The following is a 17,373-nucleotide window of genomic DNA, read 5'->3' on the forward strand; positions in this document are numbered from 1 at the left end:
GAACTGTTTGTATGTTTCATGTAAGTTATACTTACATCTACTCTATGACTCAAACTATTAAGTACTTACCCAAGAGAAGTGAAAATATATGTTCACAAAAATACTTGTGCAAAAATGTTTACAGTTGCTTATGAAAAGACAACCCAATACACTAATCATCAGAAAAATGCAAATCTCCCACCCACTAGGATGGCTACTATACAATTTTTAAAAAATAGATAATAAGTGTCAGCAAGGATGTGGAGAAATTAGAACTCATGTGCACTGTTGGTAGGATTGTAAAATGGTGCAACTGCTATGGAAAACAGTATGGAGGTTACTCAAAAAATTAAAATTAGAACTACCATATGATCCAGAAATTCCACTCCCCAGTATACACAAAGAATTGAAAGGAGGATTTCAGAGAGATATTTGCATATACATATTCATAGCAACCCAAATGCCCATCAAGAAATGAATGAATAACATAAAATGGAATATTATTCAGCCTTTAAAAGGAAAACTGTTCACACGCTACCACATGGATGAATCTTGAAGACATTATGCTAAGTGAAATACACCAGTCACAAAAAGACAAATACCATATTATTCCACTTATATAAGGTGTCTAAAGTAGTCAAATCCATGGAAACAGAAAGTAGAATAATGGCTATCCAGAAATACAAGGAGGGGAAAAAGGTGAGTTGCTATATAATGGGAACAGAGTTTTATATTTGCAAGATGAAAAAGTTCTAGAGATGTGTTTCACAGCAATTCGAGTATATTTAACACTGCTGAACTGTACATTTAAAAATTGTTAAGATGGTAAAATTTACATAACATGCTTTTCATAATTAAACAAATATGTATAGTTGCCTTAATCATAATGCCAAAAAAACTAGAAACAAGCCCAATTTTCATCAACAAGAAAATTATAAACAAACTGTGATATATTCATAAAATGAAATACTACTCAGCATTTCTTAAAAATGAACTGATACCGATACATGTAAAAACATGCATTTATCTTAAAACGTGCTATATTGAGAGAAAAAAGGAGTGTACACTCTATCATTCCATTTACATGAAATTCAAAAACAGAAATAAAACACTAATTCATGGTGATAGATATCAGAACAATTGTTGCCTCCAGGGTAAAACAAAATTGACTGATAAGGGAAACAGGGGATTTTCTGGGGTGATAAACATATTCTGTATCTTGTTTTGAGGAATGGTTACATAGATAAATGCAATTATCAAAATTCATTGTACAGACCATCTAATTATACCTAAATAAAAAATATGTTGGAAAAGACCCTGATGCTGGGAAAAATTGAAGGCAAAAGGAGAAGGGGGCGGCAGAGGATTAGACTGTTAGTATCACCAACCGACTCAATGGACATGAATTTGAGCAAACTCCAGGAGATAGTGGAGAACAGGAAAGCCTGGCATGCTGCAGGTCATGGAGTCACAAAGAGTCAGACACACTTTAGCAACTGAACAACAACAAAAAAATGTATTTTCAAAACACAATGAGACATTACAGGAAGTGAAATAAGCCAGTGACACAAAGACAAATGCTGTATGATTCTGCTTCTGTATAGTATCTAAAGTAGTCATATTCATAGAGACAGAACATGGACTGGTGGCTACCAGGTATTGAGGGTGAGTGGGGAAAAGAAAAGTTTTGTTTAGTGGGTATAGAGTTTCAGTTTTACAAGATGTAAAGCTGTGATGATCTGTTGTAAAATAATGTGAATATACTTAACACCTAGAGATGGTAATTTTTGTTGTTTCTATCTAATTAAAATAAAAATTTTGAAAAACACAATGGGATACCCATAGAAACCAATTATGCCTAAAACCAGAAAAACTGACAATATGAAACATTGGTGATGAGGTAGAGTAAAAGGGAGCTCTCATAACTTGTGTGCAGGAAATGAAAATAGTAAAGGTTTGGTAGTGCCTTATAAAGTTAAACATGTACTATATTATAACATCCTTAGAGGAGGGCACGGTAACCCACTCCATTATTCTTGCCTGGAGAATCCCATGGACAGAGGAGCCTGGCAGTTTACAGTCCATAGGATCACACAGAGTCGGACACGACTGAAGCAACTTAGCACACACACACATATTTTAACATAGAAATCCCACTCCTAGGTATTTACCCAAGAGAAATTAAAATATGTGTCCATAAAAAGACTTATCAAAAGCACGTTCATATCAGTTTTATTCACAATAGCCCAAATTGGAACCAGCCTAAATGCCCATCAGTAGGAAAAATACATACATTGTGTTATATCCATACAATTGACTACTACTCAGCAATGATGAGAACAAGCTATTTATATATATCACATGAATGAATCAGTCAGTACACTGTATGATTCCACTTACATAAGGTTATAGGATAAGCAAAATGAATTCAAGATAGGCCCAAAACCCAGAACAGTGGTTTCCTTTGTGGTGTCGCAAGGATGGGAGGGAGCATGAAATACTTTATTGATGAACACAAGGGAACTTACTTGAGAAAAAGAAATGTTTTCTATCAGAGGTCAGTGATCTTCTACTGTAAACGTAAATACAGTAAATATTTTAGGCTTTGCAGATTATATATGATTTCTGCTGCAATAATCTTTGTTTTCATTTTTTACAACCCTTAAAAATGTAAAACACATTCTTAGCTCCCAGGATGTAAAAAACAGGCCAGGGGCCCTATTCTATATCATAATAGATGTCTAGATTATATGGGCATATCCCTTCATCAAAATTATATATCTATGATATGAGCATTTCAATGTATGTAATTTTACCTCAAAGATACAGAACTAAAAAATAACAACAATAATAATAACCAAGTCAGAGATGTGGGAAGTGAGTGGAGGTATAGATGAAATAATAATTGTAGAGTGTTGATAATTGTTTAAGGTGTGTGATGGGCATATGGAATTTAGTTATATTAATCTGTTTACTTTGTATGTGTTTGTTATTTTCCATAATAAACATCTTTAAAGAGAAACACTTCTAGGATGTAGCTGAAGCAGTACTTAAATGGAAATTTCTAGCTTTAAGTGACTGTATTAGAAATTAAGAATCAATTATAAAAACTTCCAGCTCAAAAAAAACTAGAAGAAAACAACAAATTAAAAACAAAGAAACTAAGGGAAATAAACAATCACAATACAAATCAATGAAATAGAAAGCAGACATACAAAAGAGAAAAATCAACAAAGCCAAGTTTATATCTGGGAAAGATTAATAAAATTGATAATCTTCTCGCAAAACTGATCAAGAAAGAGAAAATACAAATTATCAGTATCAGAAATGAAAATGGGAGTATCACTACAGATCCTAAAGCTATTTAAAAGATTGCATGAACATATTATATACAATTTTATGCCGGTAAATTTGACAAAATATATGAAATGGACAGTTTCCTTATAAGCTGTAACTTACTAAAACAGGTATGGGAAGAAATAGAAAGTTTGAATAGTCCAATATCTATTTAAGAAATTGAACCTGTAATTTAAAATCTCCACACAAAAAGAAGAACAATAGGAATATTGTTCTTATATTTAAAGAGATTTAAACAGAGAACTGACAAAATCAGGTTCTATTTTGATTCAGACTGCAGTGTGGAGAAAAGATATCACCAGTGAGTGGTGAAAATGGATGTGCTTAGCATTAAAAAAAAAGAAAAACTGCCAGTGGTTGCCAGTGGTTAGGGGGAGAAAGATGTGAATAGACAGAACATAGAGGATTTTTAGGGCACTGAAACTATCCTATATGTTACTGTCAATATAATGGTAGATATGTCATGATGCATTTGTCAAAACTCATAGGGTATACTACCTTATATGAACCCTAATGTAAGCTGTGGACTTGGAGTGATAATGATGTGTCAATGCATGCTCATGGGTTATAATAAATGTACCATTCTGGTTCAGGATACTGAACAGTGTGGGAAACTGTGTGTGTGAGTGGGGGCAGGGGGTGATGGAAACTCTCTCTACTCTGCTCAGTTTTGTTGTGAACCTAAAACTGTTCCCCCAAAATTCTCTCTTTAAAAAGAAAGACAGTAGCAGTAGCTCTAGTGGGTGATGAAGGGGGCTTGGACCAGGATGATAACAGTAAAAATAAAGGAAGAGAAGAACATAGGAGGTTTAAGGAAAATGGAGAAGCTTTGAAATATGGGTTGTAGAAACCAATGAAGTACTGTAATGGACTTAAAGGACAATGTTAAGGTGCATTTTAAGATGAGAGACATGAATTTATAGTGGAAACAATATACTTTGCATGACTTTCTGCCATAATGCTTGGTTGTTCAAGTGCAGGCACAAAGAAAGTCAAGAGTTAGGGTCATCCAGAATATGAGTTTTACAAATTTACCTGACCAAAAAGACAGAAATAATGTTTTCAAATGATCAATTATGTAATCTAAGGTGGACCTGGAAGAAGATGAAAGAAGGGCTTATGCGGTGGGTGACAGTAGAGGTCTGGAAGACCCAATGAAAGTATAGGTACAGTTCAAAGAAGAGAAGGCTATAGTCAGAGAGTGTGATGTCTGAATCTATGATTTTGGAAGTAAAGCATTTTCAGTAGCAATTATAGATAATGACAAAGCCCAAGGCATAATGATAGCAGTGGGTGGCTAAAGAGAAATGGAAGAGAAGACGATCAGAGATTACATGGCAAGGAACTAAGTAGCCAAGGTATTAGATGATACAGGGCGTATGCTACTCAGTTCCACATGATGGGAAAGAACATGAGACTGAGAGACAGATAGAGCTTGATTTTCCTACATACACCTTTGCAGAAGTTGGGACCCTAAAAGATGTTGGAAGTCATCAGTCCTTTGGCTCCTGACTCCAGCTGTTTCTCTTTCAGGAACATTGATCTGACTGTACAGGACTCCCTTCTGTAGCTGGCTCACCAAGATGTGTTTTCCAGTCTGGCACCTGGTACCCAGACCTCAACCTTTCAAGGTCATGAAAGCATAGAAGTAGTCAAAGCAGTGTTGGACTCACAGTGATAGCATCGTCAGATCACCTTCCTGTTTCATAGAAGTACTGCTGCTGCTAAGACACTTCAGTCGTGTCTGACTCTGCGCAACCCCATAGATGGCAGCCCACCAGGCTCCTCCATCCCTGGGATTCCCCAGGCAAGAATACTGGAGTGGGTTGCCATTTCCTTCTCCACATAGAAGTACTAGACAGGAATTAAGACTTTTTACAAGGTAAATTCTGAAAAACTGTTCTACACCCTCAGTTCAGTTCAGTCACTCAGTCATGTCCGACTCTTTGAGACCCCATGAATCACAGCATGCCAGGCCTCCCTGTCCATCACCATCTCCCGGAGTTCACTCAAACTCATGTCCATCGAGTCAGTGATGCCATCCAGCCATCTCATCCTCTGTCGTCCTCTTTTCCTCCTGCCCCCAATCCCTCCCAGCATCAGAGTGTTTTCCAATGAGTCGACTCTTCACATGACGTGGCCCAAGTATTGGAGTTTCAGCTTTAGCATCATTCCTTCCAAAGAACACCCAGGGCTGATCTCCTTCAAAATGGACTGGTTGGATCTCCTTGCAGTCCAAGGGACTCTCAAGAGTCTTCTCCAACACCACAGTTCAAAAGCATCAATTCTTCAGCGCTCAGCTTTCTTCACAGTCCAACTCTCACATCCATACATGACCACAGGAAAAACCATAGCCTTGACTAGACGGACCTTTGTTGGCAAAGCAATGTCTCTGCTTTTGAATACGCTGTCTAGGTTGGTCATAACTTTTCTTCCAAGGAGTAAGTGTCTTTTAATTTCATGGATGGAGTCACCATCTGCAGTGATTTTGGAGCCCCCCAAAATAAAGTCTGACACTGTTTCCACTGTTTCCCCATCTATTTCCCATGAAGTGATGGGACCAGATGCCATGATCTTCATTTTCTGAATGTTGAGCTTTAAGCCAACTTTTTCACTCTCCACTTTCACTTTCATCAAGAGGCTTTTTAGTTCCTCTTCAGTTTCTGCCATAAGGGTGGTGTCATCTGCATATCTGAGGTTATTGATATTTCTCCCGGCAATCTTGATTCCAGCTTGTGCTTCTTCCAGTCCAGCGTTTCTCATGATGTACTCTGCATAGAAGTTAAATACACCCTCGGACTGAGTTAATACCTGCACCTGACATGGCAACACAAGTTAGTAAGGGGGCACAAAAAGATGTCATAAGGATAATAGGAGCCAGTTTTCTAACTGTTGGAGAAAGGAGTTACAAATATGAAAAGGAAAAGAATAGAATGAACTCTGTGGCATTCATTTATAATGGGAGGTATTAGATATGATAGATACATAGACATATACATAGATAAATAGATCTATAGATAGATTGAATGAAACTAAAACCACTGATATAAACGTATGAATAAATGGTAAAGAAGGTAAGGCTCTTTCTTACTGTACAATCCCAACAAATAAACATAGAAAGAATGCTAGAGTTAGAGGGTCATTAATGGATGATAAAATTAGTAGTAAAAATTTGATGAAAAACAGGATATTTATACAGACCCAAAGTATTAATTACAATGGAGAAAAATAACAGTAGCCTTACAGTGGCAAAACCTGGTAGACACCACCTAAACCAAGTGATCAAAATTAATATCATGCACATCCAAATAAGAATGTCTTTGTTTTCAGGAAATAAACACTGACATATTTAGAGGTAAAAGGGTATGATGTCTACACCTCACAGTCAAATGGTTCAGAAAAAATGAGTATATAGTCATCCCTCGGTATCCACTGGGGATTGATTCCAGAACCTGTGAGGATACCAAAACCCATGGATGTTGAAGTCCCTTATATAAAATAGTATAGTGGGACCTCCATATCCTTGGGTTTTACACCTGCATATTCAACCAATTCAAGGTTGGTTAAACTGGGGTTGTGGAACCTGTGGATTCTGAAGGCCAACGGTACATAAATTTATAAACAGACAATGAAAAGCACTAGGCAAAATGTAAACAACCCGGGTGGGGTATACATGAGTTCCTTAAATTATTTTTGTAGCTTCTCTGTAAGTTTGAAATTACATCAGAATTTTAAACTACCCAAAAAAAAGATATCATGGATGCACTCTACCTTGGGCCTTCTTATTTCCATATTTCTAGCTTAGTAGTTCTCCTAGGTCTGGCCGTTTTGGCTCCATACTTCGGATCTAGCTCTTTGTTTGGCATGCCAGATCATCAAACCGGTGTGGAACTACCTATTCTAGCTCTGATCTTGGTCTCCCTTCTGGATTCATCCTCATTATTTTTCCTTCAGCTCCAGGCATCAAAACCACATGCAGGGCTTCCCTGGTGGCTCAGTGGTAAAAAATATGCCTGCCAATGCAGGAGACACAGTTTTGATCCCTGATCCCAGAAGATCCCACATGCTGAGGAGCAACTAAGCCCATACACCACAACTATTGAACCTGTGCTGTAGAGCCCACAAGCCACAACTACTGAAGCCCGCATACCCTAGAGTCCATACTCCATGACAGGAGAAGCCACTGTAATGAGAAGCCTGAGCACTGCAACTAGAGAGTAGCCCCTACCTGTCCCAACTAGAGAAAAGCCCAAGCAGCAACAAAGACCCAGAACAGTGAAAAATGAATAAATAATTAAAAAAAAAAAAAACTACTACATGTAAGGGAAATACCAAATCATAACATCTCATTGGGATCCATGGGTCACAGCTGGTCTCCCACAGGCCACACCTCTTCCATGTCCCCATTTCCTTTGCTTTCTCACTAGTTCTGAATATAGCATGTGCCTCGTTCAAACCTATTGGATTGATTTGAACTTGCCTGATTCAGAATGTGAAGGAATCCATCATTATCTTCTAGGAATCCCCTTTTCATGAGTCTGAAGGAACCAGACGGTCTCCACAAATCTTTTATGAACTCAAAGTTCAAGGATCTGATCTTAAATGGTTTGAGAGGGAGCATCATCATCTCTGCCTCATCTATAGGCTGCTTCCTTAACCCATCCAAGGACTTTCTGAATATAATTGGTGGGATTGGGAAGTCACCATTTGTCTTATATAAATAGAAATTACCAGATGACTTTTCTAGGTATAGCAGCTAGAGATTATGAAAGATTATGGGATATGTACTTAATAATAATCATAGTAGCTACCATTTTACAAAGAAGCTATATGTCAGGAAATGTGCAAGATGCTATATATGTATCATCTTAACCCTGGGAAGCAGACATTAATATACTCCTTTCACAACTGAGGAAAGTAAAGCTCAGAGTTTAGGTGATTTGCTCAAGTTAATATACCTCTTAAGTGGCGGAGCTGGGATTGAATCCTTCATGTCTTTTTGACTCCGGAGCCCATACTTTTGCCATTTCATCATATAGTCATAACAAGTCAGTCACCTCCCTGTAGTTTCCCTGTACTGATTTGTTAAAAGATCTTCCTAACAGTTGGTATTTGTTACTTTGGAGAAATGATTGGTTTCAGCAGGAATATGTTTAAGACAGAGTTTCTCATACCATTTCAAATATGTCACTTGCACTTGATTCGACGGATTTAATGTCTCCAAAATTTCCTGAGGGGAATTTTTTCAGCCATACCCAATCACCCTAGAAAGAAAAGACAAAGAGTGTTGAGGAGCCTTAGTTGCCAACAGCTTTAGAGCAACTCTTCCCTTCCACACTAAGAGTTTATAGTTAGACCATCAACACACACAAGCTCTGCTCCTCTTTCTCACCCTCTACCCCATGGATATTTCGTATTCCAAGCTAAAAAGGATGTCATACAGAGAAGTTGCAGTTTAAAATTCCAATTAACTAAAGACAGGGAAGCAATTGCAGGAATGCAGACCCCAGAAAAGGAATGATACAACTACCTGAACTCACTGCAGGAAGTGCTGGGTCATTTCACTCATTCATAGCTAAGTGATGTAGCACCAGGTTTCCTGCGATTAATGGTTATGGTTAGTGGTTGCAATTCTGACTGCCTTGAGGCGTCTGTGGTGAGAGATGTAGGGCAGGAGATGCAGTGCAGCAAATGTTGCCTGCATTCACCTTGATCCATTTTTCTCTCATAGGACAGGCCATTTGGGGGCCTTTTATGCTTTAATCATAAACCAATTGGCTTCAACACCAATTAAACATTTTTCATTTGGATGTACAAGTGTACGACCACAGTAATATGAGTAATCTAGACTTTCAGAAGTCTATTTCTGACTTTTTAAGCACAAAACAGTGATTTTCAAAGGCTGCCTGTCAAGTCAAAAACAACAGTTATTTTATTGTCTTCACTTTAACACAGGTGCCTGCTAGATAATTTTCTCCTACATGCACAGCCTCAAGGATTCATCAGTCACCAAGCCCTATTTAGTTTCTGTCCAACCTAAATTTGAAAAAAAGCAATACATATATAGATACCTTTTTCTCTGTAATAATAATAATGCCTGACATTTGCACAGCGCTCTCTCCTCTTCCAAGTGCTTTCACATCTATTACCTATAGCCTGGAGCTTCCATTTCAGGCTGCACCAATTTGTCATCAAGTAGAGATAATAAAGCAGAGAGCTCTATACAGTCAAATTCCAAGAATAAGAGAGTGTAGCCAGTCTCTTATTAAGGAATATATCCAGCTGTGGCATTACATCTGGAGACCAGCTGGAGGCGAAGGCTAATAACAGGAGCTGCGGGCATCTGAGTTACTTGCCTCTACTGTGTGTCAGAGGGCATCTTCTAGCCAAGGAACTCAAAACCCTTTAACTAGGAACTTGCTTTCAGGGGCCTTCAGCAGCTGAACAGAACTAGGCCAATCAGGCTCATGCTCACAAAGTTCAGAAAGGTAGTCTAGGAACAGTGCCTGTCTGCACTAGAATGGTCAAAGTACCAATTCCTGGTCTCTAGCCTAGCAACTCCCTGTATGTGGCCCCATACCAGCTACATCACAGTCACCAAGGAACTGGTTAGACAAAAGACATAGACTGGCTGGGCGGATGAAAACATATTCACGTATGCACTTACCACATCACTGTACTTAACCCTCCGAATTGTATGCAATTATTTTATATTGTTAGGTTAATCATGTTTCATTATGGCTTACAATTATAATGATCTTTTATTTAAAAAAATAAAAGGTACTGGTTACAAAGGCCCATTCTAAGGCCCCACACTTACTCACTTAGTCATGGGAGTCATGAGGGCCTGACACCTCAAAGCTTTAGCCTTCAGAGGACTTTGTATTTTGTGCATTTGTGCTCAGTCGCTCAGTTCTGTTCAAAACTTTGTGGCCCCATGGGCTGTAGCCCTCCAGGCTCCTCTGTCCATGGGATCTTCCAGGAAAGAATACTGGTCTGGGGTGCCATTTCTTCCTCCAGGGGATCTTCCTGGCCCAGGGATCAAACCCATGTCTTCTGTGTCTCCTGCATTGGCAGAAGGATTCTTTACCACTGAGCTACCTGCTCCTTTTCAGAGGACTCTGCCCAGGATCAAAGGCTGAAGTTTAAACTGAAAGAATAAACTCTAACAGGAATTTACAAACTCAGCCCATGTGTGGGTTATACACTGATGGTCATTAATGCCTTCCAGCACCTTTGCGATTCTATTACTTGGATCATGATCACTGCTAGCATCTATGGCACCTTTGTGTTAACTAGCAAAGGGTGCTTTCCTCAAGTTAAAATAATAATTGTGTGAGACTATTTATTATTTTGCAGCCTATGGAAGCCCGGTGATGCTGGGTAGCAGCCCCAGCTGTATGTATCTATGCATATACCACATTCTCATTGACTCATACATCCTCCAGATGCCAGAAAACACACTCCCCCAGCAGCTTCAATACTGTGGATACCAACAAACACTGCCTGCCAGGTAAGGCCTCTTTGCAGGTTTGGAGTCAGGCTGTAGAGGTGCTGGTGAGAAGCTGAAATCGGGTCTATAAAAATATTAGGCAGGAGAAAGAAGTAATCTCAAGAAACTCCAGGGGTATTGTCAAGGTAGCACAAAGTCAGGTGCATATTTGTTTACCAGTGACTATGTATGTGCATAGTCAGGTATGCTGGTATATATGTAGATACGTATGCAAGTTGCCCCCACCACCTCATTCCAGAACTAGGCTGGGAGGCCAGAATGTCTCTGCTCACTCCTGCACCACTCTCACTTAAGTTAGTATATGTCTACAATGTGAACAGTACCCTCTTAGATGTGGCCCCCTTGTGCAGTGTACACCTGAGCATCAGTACTGGCAGCTCTGACTCTGCCTATAGGCAGTGCCTGCTACCTTCTTCCTGGAATCAGCCCTATTACAGACATGGCTTAGCTGTCTCTCTTATTAACTTTTAATAAGTAGTTAAGCAGAGCTTTTTTCCTGCCAAATCACCAAATTTGAGAGCTTCATAGTTAAAGAAATACAAGCCTGAAGAGATTAAATGACTGGCCCAAGGTCAGAAGGCTAGGTAGTAACAGAAGCAAGGTCTTCCATCTCCCACTTTGTTGCTCTTTCTTCCCATGGGCTTTCTTTAGTTTGGGGGCTTTGTGTGTTTGTTTTAAGATTTAAAGACTTCTCACGAACTTTATAAGCAAAATTTTATTGAGTCTGTGTGTGTCCTACTTTATTAATAATGAGGAAAAGGGAGGATATGGGCAGGTTTTATTTTTACCACACATGCACCATTTGTTTTGTTTTGTTCTTTTAAGAGAAAGAATGATAAAATATCAATACTTCACTCATCATGCATTTTTTAATTAAGAGGAAGAAACATCAAACTCTATTCACTGAAGTTTTTAAAGTCCATAAATTTTGCATTAAGGCCATGTTGTTTTAACTAAGAGCCAAGAGAACTAGGTTCTACACCTGGCTTTGTCTCAAATTCAAGGGTGGCCTTAGGGTAGCTGGGCTTCCCTGGTGGTGCTAGTGATAAAGAACCTGCCTACCAAAGCAGGAGACATAAGAGGCACAGTTTCAATCCCTGGGTCAGGAAGGTTCCCCTGGAGGAGGGCATGGCAACCCGCTCCAGTACTCTTGCCTGGAGAATCCCATGGACAAAGGAGCCTGGCAGGCCACAGACCATGGGGTTGCAAAGAGTCGGACACAACTGACGTGACTTAGCATGCAGGCACGCATGCTTAGGGTAATCACCTCATTGGCCTGAGTCTCAGTTTCCACACCAATAGAGCTGGACCACTTAGATGATTTCTAAGCTCCTTTTCAGCTTTGATGATCTGATTCTGTGATGAGAGAGAGAAGATGGCTGTGGAAAGGAAAGGGGTGGAGAGAGAGCTACCTGGGATCTAGAAGGTGGGAAGATAGAAAAAAAGGCTCTGGGAAAGAGAGATGGATGTGGAGGATGTGTGAGGGAGAGACAGAAATGGGACAAAGAGAAAAACACAGGGAGAAGTGGAGAGGCAGAAGGAGTCAGAGAATGAAGAGGAAGAAACAGTTCAGTGGGTTCTCTCTGAGGGTGTCAGGGTGGCACTACTGCTCGCCTCACCGTTCCCTATACAGTGTCTATCAGAACAGATCCTGACATGTTCCCTTTGCATCTGCCATTCACAGCTCTTTCTCCCAAGCAGCCTGCTTAGCTAGCTTTTATTTTACATCTCTGAGTGTATCTCTGAGATAAGGGCTGAGTTTCCTGGACAGTTCCGGAGGATGTGCACCCGTGTGTCCCATCAATCTGTGAATCTGTGTCAGTGTATTACAACGACTAGAAAGGCAGCTCCTAGAGAAGCCTGTCCTTTGTTATTCGGTATCTGCTTCTCCAGGTACATCATCTGGAGCTTCCATATATTCCAATAAAAAATCTTATGAAACTTCTCTTTAAACAGAAACTAGATAATGAATCTTCTTTAAAACACGCCTAATAGAGGGCCCTTTCAGAAGGCATACTGGACCTCTTTGTTTGGTCTGTTGATTTGATTGACTTCTGCTCTTTCCCAAAGTCCTCCTCAACTCTAGCTAGACAGTTTTCTAGCTTCAGCTGTCTTCCTTTGCATGCTGACCTTGTGGTGTGGTATTATTCTCACTAATACCCTCCTTTTGTGCAGATAAACTTCCCCTATGGACTATGCAGTTCAGAAATACCCATGATCTGAATGACCAACAATGGTCATTATGGCAACCAACTCAACTGTCTGCCTCCTTCCAAAATGAGGAAATATCTGACAGATTCTTAAAGGCCAATTATATACAGATGTTTATTTTTTTCTCCTTCTTCATTCTATACTAAAACCTTCCAGCCCCACCAAATAAAACATACCACAATTCAACACATAAACTCTTCTGCAGAATCAGAGAATCATAGAACATTTGAGCCAGAAGAGGCCCCAGAGTTCTCTCAGTTCAGCAATTCCCAACCCTGGCTGCACATATAGGGGAACTTAAAAAAAAAAAATAACACTGCCTGGGCCCACCCCAAACCAACTGAACCAGAGTTACTAGGGGTGGAGCCTCATAGGTAGTTTTTTGTTTCCCACAGGGCTTCCCAGGTGGTACTAGAGGTAAAGAACCTGCCTGCCAATGCAGGAGACATAAGACACACAGGTTCCATCCCTGCGTCCGAAAGATCCCCTGGAGAAAGGGATGGCTACCCACTCCAGTATTCCTGCCTGGAGAATCCCATGGACAGAGGAGCCTGGTGGGCTACAGTCCATGGGGTCGCAAAGAGTCAGACACGACTGAAGTGACTGAGCACATGTACACACAAGAGATTCTAACGAGCAGCCAAGATTAAGAATTTAGTTCAACCCCTCAATTTACAGATGAAAAACCAAGAGACTGCCTTAAAGATATACCATACTAACCTTGGTGTTTTACGTAGCTATAAATTATTTATCAAATGGATGAAAGCATTCAACTTGGATAATCCAATGATGGAGAACCTAAAAATTCATTCTGACCTGTTTTGGACTTTCTTTGTAGTTACTATTAAAGTTGCGAGTGTTTGCTGCTTTGGGGAGTATCTTCAAACAAAACAAGGAAACTACACTGGAAAGGCCTCACTTTGGAGGGACAGAAAGGCAGTCTGGTTTCCCTTTTATCCACTGCTTAACTCTTTCCTGGGTTTCCCTGATAGCTCAGTTGGTAAAGAATCCGCCTGCAATGCAGGACCCTGGTTCGATTCCTGGGTCAGGAAGATCCCCTGGAAAAGGGATAGGCTACCCACTCCAGTGTTCTTGGGCTTCCCTTGTGGCTCAGCTGATAAAGAATCCACCTGCACTGAGGGAGACCTGGGTTCAATGCCTGGGTTGGGAAGACCCCCTGGAGAAGGGAAAGGCTACCCACTCTCGTATTCTGGCCTAGAGAATTCCATATGGACTGTATAGTCCATGGGGTTGCAAAGAGTTGGACACAACTGAGCAATGTTCACATTAACTCTTTACTGCTGAGAAAAAAAACAGTTCATCTCTCCAACCAATGCGAGATTTGTTCTGGTCACCAAATGCCAGTATTTTAGATCAAGGGGTTGGATATGGTCTTTCAAAGCTTGAAAGACAGAAATGTAAGTGAAATAAAAAGGATTTCTATTTTAGACAGCAGAAGGTAACCTGTTACTCCAAGAGTCAGTACAGACTAAGAAAAGAAATGAATAATTTTTAAAAGATTTCCATAATATCAGAGGATAACAGGTATAGGAAGAAGAACCAGAATATGAAGAGACGAGCTTGTCCCAACCCTTACTCTATATAAAGCATATCTCTAGACATCACATCACAAACAGTTCATTCAGGAAATCATTTCTTCTATTATTATACCTATGTCTTCTGGAATGAGTGACATGGTTAAGTGTTAAGTCTGAGTCTCACAGACTTTTTTCCACATTCCTAGTAAATAAACAGTGTGGAAAGATCAGTGAAGCTGTAAATTAAGTAGATTAGTTGCCAAAGAAAATCTTGGTCAGCTGAATGAGTCTGTAAGGGGATAATGGACAAAAAACTTACCAAAAGGAAAGACTTACCAAAGCCTCAACATTTTTTCACAGAGACTAAGCAAGTTCTAAGTCACTCCCTCATTTTAAAACCCAAGAAAGCAGCAGATTAGATAGCTGTTGGATATCCTACCTCATAAATCGCTATGTTGGAGTTTTCACAGGTAGCTGGAGTTAGACTCCCTGAAGAAAAGGAGAGTCTTGGGGACCTTCCACTCTGGACCTCCGACGTGATCTGGAAACTTACACTGGCATGACTTCCTCTCTGTGAAAGGATTAGGAAAGAAAGTTTATGAACAAAATTAACACGATTAAGGACGGAGCACACAGCTATGATATAGGTACTATGTTTATCTGGTATTTTTTTCTTTTTTTATTCCGAAGAAAGTAACTCTTTGAGTTGAGCTCTATAAACATGACATTTATTAATTTTTCCTATTGCCATCATTTTTTTATGCTAGAATTGGTTCTTGCTTCACCTCCATATGCCATAAAAGAAAGGCAAAGCTTTGCAGATATTTTCATCTCCTAGAGAAGTTAGAGTGATTCAGGGGGATAAGAAAGAACACCAGTCATAATTCAGTGTGGCACCCTCATTTACAGACAAAAATGAGAAAAAGATGAAAATCTAATATTTTGAAAAAATCAGGCACAGAACTAGGACAGAATCCCACCTTCTGGCTGTTAGGCCTAGCTCTTTATGTTACACCATCTTGCATGCATGCTCAGTCACTCAGTCGTGTCCAGCTCTTTGTGACCTCATGGACTGTAGGCTGCCAGGTTCCTCTGTCCATGGAATTTTCCAGGCAAAAATACTGGAGTGGGTTGCCATTTCCTTCTCCAGGGGATCTTACCAACCCAGGGATCAAACCCACATCTCCTGCATTGGCAGGCAGATTCTTTACCACTGAACCACCTGGGAAGCCCATACCATCTTGAATGACATCCTTTTTCTATGCAGGCAAGCTTCATGACACAAGGCATCTCAGAAAGCAATAAGATGGTAGAGAGTAGATCATCTGCCCATGATTTATAAGTCTGATGCTTTGTAAGTCCAGGTGGTGCTAGTGGTAAAGAACCTGCTTGCTAATACAGGAGATGTAAGAGATGCAGGTTCAGTCCCTGGGTTGGGAAGATGCCCTGAAGGAGGGCTTGGCAACCCACTCCAGTATTCTTGCCTGGAGAATCCCACCAGGGAAGTCTGGTGGGCTACAGTCCATAGGGTCACAAAGAGTCAGACACAACTGATGCAACTTAGCACACACATAAGTCTGATAAAAGAGGGCTAGGAAGTGCAGTTAAATGACAAAAGGAAGGATTGTCTGAAATCTTTGTTAACTTTTAAAATTGAACATCTTCAACTGAACTTAATATTTTCACCTGAACCAGCAGACTTATTTTATATGAAGAAATATCTTAAAAAACAAATATCTTCTGACCCAGGGATTGAACCCTTGTCTCTTACATCTCCTGCATTGGTAGGCAGGTTCTTTACCACTAGTGCCACCTGGGAAGCCCAATAAATCAACAGGTTCCTCATATTCTTCTCCATGTCTCCAAATATGCCTTTTTAGAATTATAGCAATGCAGACTTAGTAGTCACATTGGGTATTGTCTAGGCTATTCCCCACCCCCAACTCCAACACTCTCATTTTATAGTGAAGAAACAGAGATCTAGGGACTGGAAGAAGAATGTGGATGTTATATTTCTGGTCCTGTGTGTTCTTTCTACCACATCATGCTTTGTTTCACTCTTGTTTGCCAATAAAAATTAATCTTAAGTACTGTCACATACTCTGCCCTTAATAGTCTTTGATAAACTAAAAATTACCAGTTGATTTAGCCCCAAGCTCAGTTCATCCTACCAAGACAAGACTATCACAAAGCTCCAAGGCAATGGTAAACTACACCCAGCCCTTAATGTGTTGATATCCCAACAGCTCAAGATTCAGACAGGATGGAAAACTTGACTCTTCACATAACCCTTGCATCAACCTGAACCCTCCTCAAGAGAGCAAGGCCAGAGAAGAATCTACTTCTCTTTCAGTCTTTGTTTGCCTATCTCAGCAGGAGCACTTAGATTAGTATATTGAGTTATAGACCTCTTCACAAAGGCCAAAGGAGAAAGCAAGAGAATCTGCCAAAATCCACATACATTTGGAGTTCAGCTTCACTTTCTTCTAAAAATTTCCTTTCCTGACCTGACTTCTCCTGACCTGCAATATTTCTAGACTGAATTGATTTTATATTCACCAAGAGTTTATACTTTCAGACATTCCATTTGGATGGAATTCTTGACTTGGCTTTGACCAATTAGACCCAGCCAGCTGCAAGTTTGTGACTACACAACATTTAAGGAAAATGTATGCTTCCCCATCTTTTCCCATCAGAACCCCTGATTCAAGCCAAGTGCCAAAAAGGATGTGGAGGTTAAGAGCTATGTTCTCCTATGGTAACACCATCCCTTTC

General features: G+C 39.9%; 1 protein-coding gene across 2 annotated transcripts in view; it reads right to left on the minus strand.

The window, feature by feature from the left end:
* The window catches only part of GUCY2F (guanylate cyclase 2F, retinal), a 149,998-nt gene that overhangs the window by 81,260 nt on the left and 51,365 nt on the right, over positions 1 to 17,373 (minus strand). For both annotated transcript variants that reach the window (NM_174549.2, XM_059883287.1), the window contains 2 exon segments: positions 8,511 to 8,600; positions 15,038 to 15,169. In NM_174549.2, coding sequence (NP_776974.1) covers positions 8,511 to 8,600; positions 15,038 to 15,169 — 222 coding nt within the window.

The sequence above is a fragment of the Bos taurus genome, chromosome X (genome assembly GCF_002263795.3).
Source record: "Bos taurus isolate L1 Dominette 01449 registration number 42190680 breed Hereford chromosome X, ARS-UCD2.0, whole genome shotgun sequence".
In the NCBI taxonomy this organism is placed as follows: Eukaryota; Metazoa; Chordata; class Mammalia; order Artiodactyla; family Bovidae; genus Bos; species Bos taurus.